Genomic DNA, 3,034 nt, shown 5'->3' on the forward strand with positions numbered 1-3,034 from the left:
TGTGTGTGTGTGTGTGTGTGTGTGTGTGTGTGTGTGTGTGTGTGTGTGTGTTAGGACTTTGGCTGCTGCTAATTTGAACGAGTTGGAGGCGTGAAGACGTGAAGGGAGTTCTTACTGGAGCCCTGGTCTCGTCCAGCCAGCAGGTCGGCCCCCACCATGGTCCCCACCCCGAGGAGACAGATGCAGATGGCTACGTAGTGGACCGGCCTGTAGCGTGTCTTCAGGAACCACCAGGACAGGACCATCAGCACCGGGATCACAAAGCAGTCCAGCAGCTGGAGACAGAAAGACACAAATGGTGAACAAAATCATCAACAATTATTACAGATGAATTGAATTAATTGATGCCTTCTTTATTTTTAGGACACAAAACCTTCTTTTATAAAGTTGAAGTATTTTGCTCTTCTTGATGCATAAATGATCTCATTGGTTGAGTTAAGCGTCGACAAAGAGCCCGAGTGTGTTTGATTCAATTAGGTGGAAAACAAAAACAGGGAGAGTTGGACAGAGAGAGCCTGCTCCGATCTCCTTGACTTATTGTAAATGTATTGAAGTGCTCGTATTGTGCTCATTCATTATTGCATTGGAGGTTTTATCAGAAAGTTTTTACATGGTTTCATTTTCATAAAACACCATATATTTGTTTTTTCACCCTGTGTGTTGAGCTCTCTGTTCCATCTTTATTGGGAGTCACATGCGCAGTAGCTAGGTAAGGACTACTAGCCAGTCAGAAGCAGAGTATGAGGGCCCTGACAGTACCTAGGTAAGGACTACTAGCCAGTCAGAAGCAGAGTATGAGGGCCCTGACAGTACCTAGGTAAGGACTACTAGCCAGTCAGAAGCAGAGTATGAGGGCCCTGACAGTACCTAGGTAAGGACTACTAGCCAGTCAGAAGCAGAGTATGAGGGTCCTGACAGTACCTAGGTAAGGACTACTAGCCAGTCAGAAGCAGAGTATGAGGGCCCTGACAGTACCTAGGTAAGGACTACTAGCCAGTCAGGAGCAAAGAATGAGGGCCCTGAGAGTACCTAGGTAAGGACTACTAGCCAGTCAGAAGCAGAGTATGAGGGTCCTGACAGTACCTAGGTAAGGACTACTAGCCAGTCAGAAGCAGAGTATGAGGGCCCTGACAGTACCTAGGTAAGGACTACTAGCCATTCAGAAGCAGCGTGTGAAAGAGGGCAAAAGGATAAATGAAAACAAGCATAACATTATCACTTCATAAAGGTTTTACCGATAAATTCAAGTTTCAGAACTTTGCTTTAAACACACTTTCTTCTAACTTGAAGCCTTTTAACTTTAACGAATGTACTGCTGAGAGTTCACCGAACTCATGAAATTACGTTTTGTTTTTAAAGAAACCTGACCTGTTTTCACGGTGAAACCCACACCCACCTGTATGCTGGTGAGGGTGGTGTACTGGTATGCCTTCACCACGGCGTAGTTGGCCTCCACGTCCACCAGCCCCAGCAGAAGGTACTTCCACCATCGCCTCTTCACAATCTGTAAAAAATTGTCATCCCCTGCGTTTTAAAGGGGAAAAACCCCTGAACTTCAGTATTGACGTTTATTTGGTTCAAGGAGAGTTCTGTTGGAGAATGAAAGTAAAACGGCGAGTTTTTTTGTTTGTTTTGTTTTTAAAGTTGACCAGCGTTCAGCATCACGTGCATAACCATCGGGAAGGGAAGTAATGTCTGAATTAAACCCCAAAAAACACAATCCTCTTTCAAAATAAACTAAGTAGTTTTTTGTGCGTAAACATAACCAAACTGGGACTATTTTACGATGTTAACGAGGTTTTAAAATCCCAACCTTTACGTTCTTGCACTTAGTATCAAATCAACTGTAAATATCTAGATATTCATATTTTTCAGTTATTTTTAGACTTGGTATGTTTATATTTATCACTTCACAGGCTCTGCACACCCATATAAGCATTAATTTATTTTCACGTATATAGCTAATATTTGACTTTTCTACTGTGTTTTTAATTGTTTCTATGCTGTTTGTTTTTTTTTAAGTTGTGAACTTTGCACGTAATTGCACTACAGTGTCCTGTGGAATGACAAATTAAGAAATCTTGAATTAATAGACTTTTTAACAGTCTATGGTTTAGATATGAAGTCGTATTGCCGCCCCCCCCCCCCCCCCCCCCCCCCCCCCAGGGCACTATATTATGAAACAGCTCTGTGGGTCGTATTGGGGGATAAAGGGACAAATGACCAATATAGTCGAATGGTTCGGAGGACCTTTAGGTGCCGGTGTGGATGACGGGTCTGTTGACCAGCGTTCAGCATCACGTGCATAACCATCGGGAAGTGAAGTAACGTCTGATTTAAACCCCCCAAAAACACACTCTTCTTTCAAAATAAACTAAACAGTTTTTGTGCGTAAACATAACCAAACTGGGACCATTTTACATTGTTAATGTAAAATTTTACTTTACGTTCTTGCACTTAGTATCTGTTCTGATTGCACCTCATTCTCTACTGCACTATTTTAAATGTGGATATTTATACCCCCAACTGTATATATCTAGATATTTATACTTTTCAGTTTTTGTTTTTTAGACTTGGTATAGTTACATTTATAACTATACAGGCTCTGCACACCCATATAAGCATATATTTATTTTCATGTAAATGTACTTAGTTATATTCCAGCACTGGCTGTATCCCAGCCACGTTTTCATATAGCTAATATTCGACCTTTCTACACTGTTTTTAATTGTTTCTGTGCTGTGTTTTTTCTTTTAAAGTTGTGAACTTTGCATGTAATTTTGTACTACCGTGTACTGTGGAATGACAAATTAAGAAATCTTGACTATTGAATCTTCTCTGGTTTAGACAATAGACTGTTAATAGACTTTTTAACAGTCTATGGTTTAGATAAGAGGTCTTATTTCCGTCCCTGTGCGTCGTATTGGAGGGTAAAGGGACAAGTGACCAATATAGTCGGATGGTTCGAAGGACCTTTAGGTGCTTTCAACTGCTGAATATGAGATGCTTATCTTTCATCTCATCTCCCATTGAC

General features: G+C 41.2%; 1 protein-coding gene across 1 annotated transcript in view; it reads right to left on the bottom strand.

Annotated features, from left to right (window-relative positions):
- The window catches only part of LOC116685743 (solute carrier family 35 member F2), a 10,790-nt gene that overhangs the window by 6,074 nt on the left and 1,682 nt on the right, over positions 1-3,034 (bottom strand). The window contains exons 3-4 of the mRNA XM_032510658.1: positions 1,397-1,524; positions 116-275 (exon numbers count right to left, since the gene is read on the bottom strand). Of these exons, the coding sequence (XP_032366549.1) occupies positions 116-275; positions 1,397-1,524 (288 nt within the window). The remainder of the gene's footprint in view (positions 1-115; positions 276-1,396; positions 1,525-3,034) is intronic.

Source organism: Etheostoma spectabile, unplaced genomic scaffold (assembly GCF_008692095.1).
Source record: "Etheostoma spectabile isolate EspeVRDwgs_2016 unplaced genomic scaffold, UIUC_Espe_1.0 scaffold172, whole genome shotgun sequence".
Taxonomy (NCBI): Eukaryota; Metazoa; Chordata; class Actinopteri; order Perciformes; family Percidae; genus Etheostoma; species Etheostoma spectabile.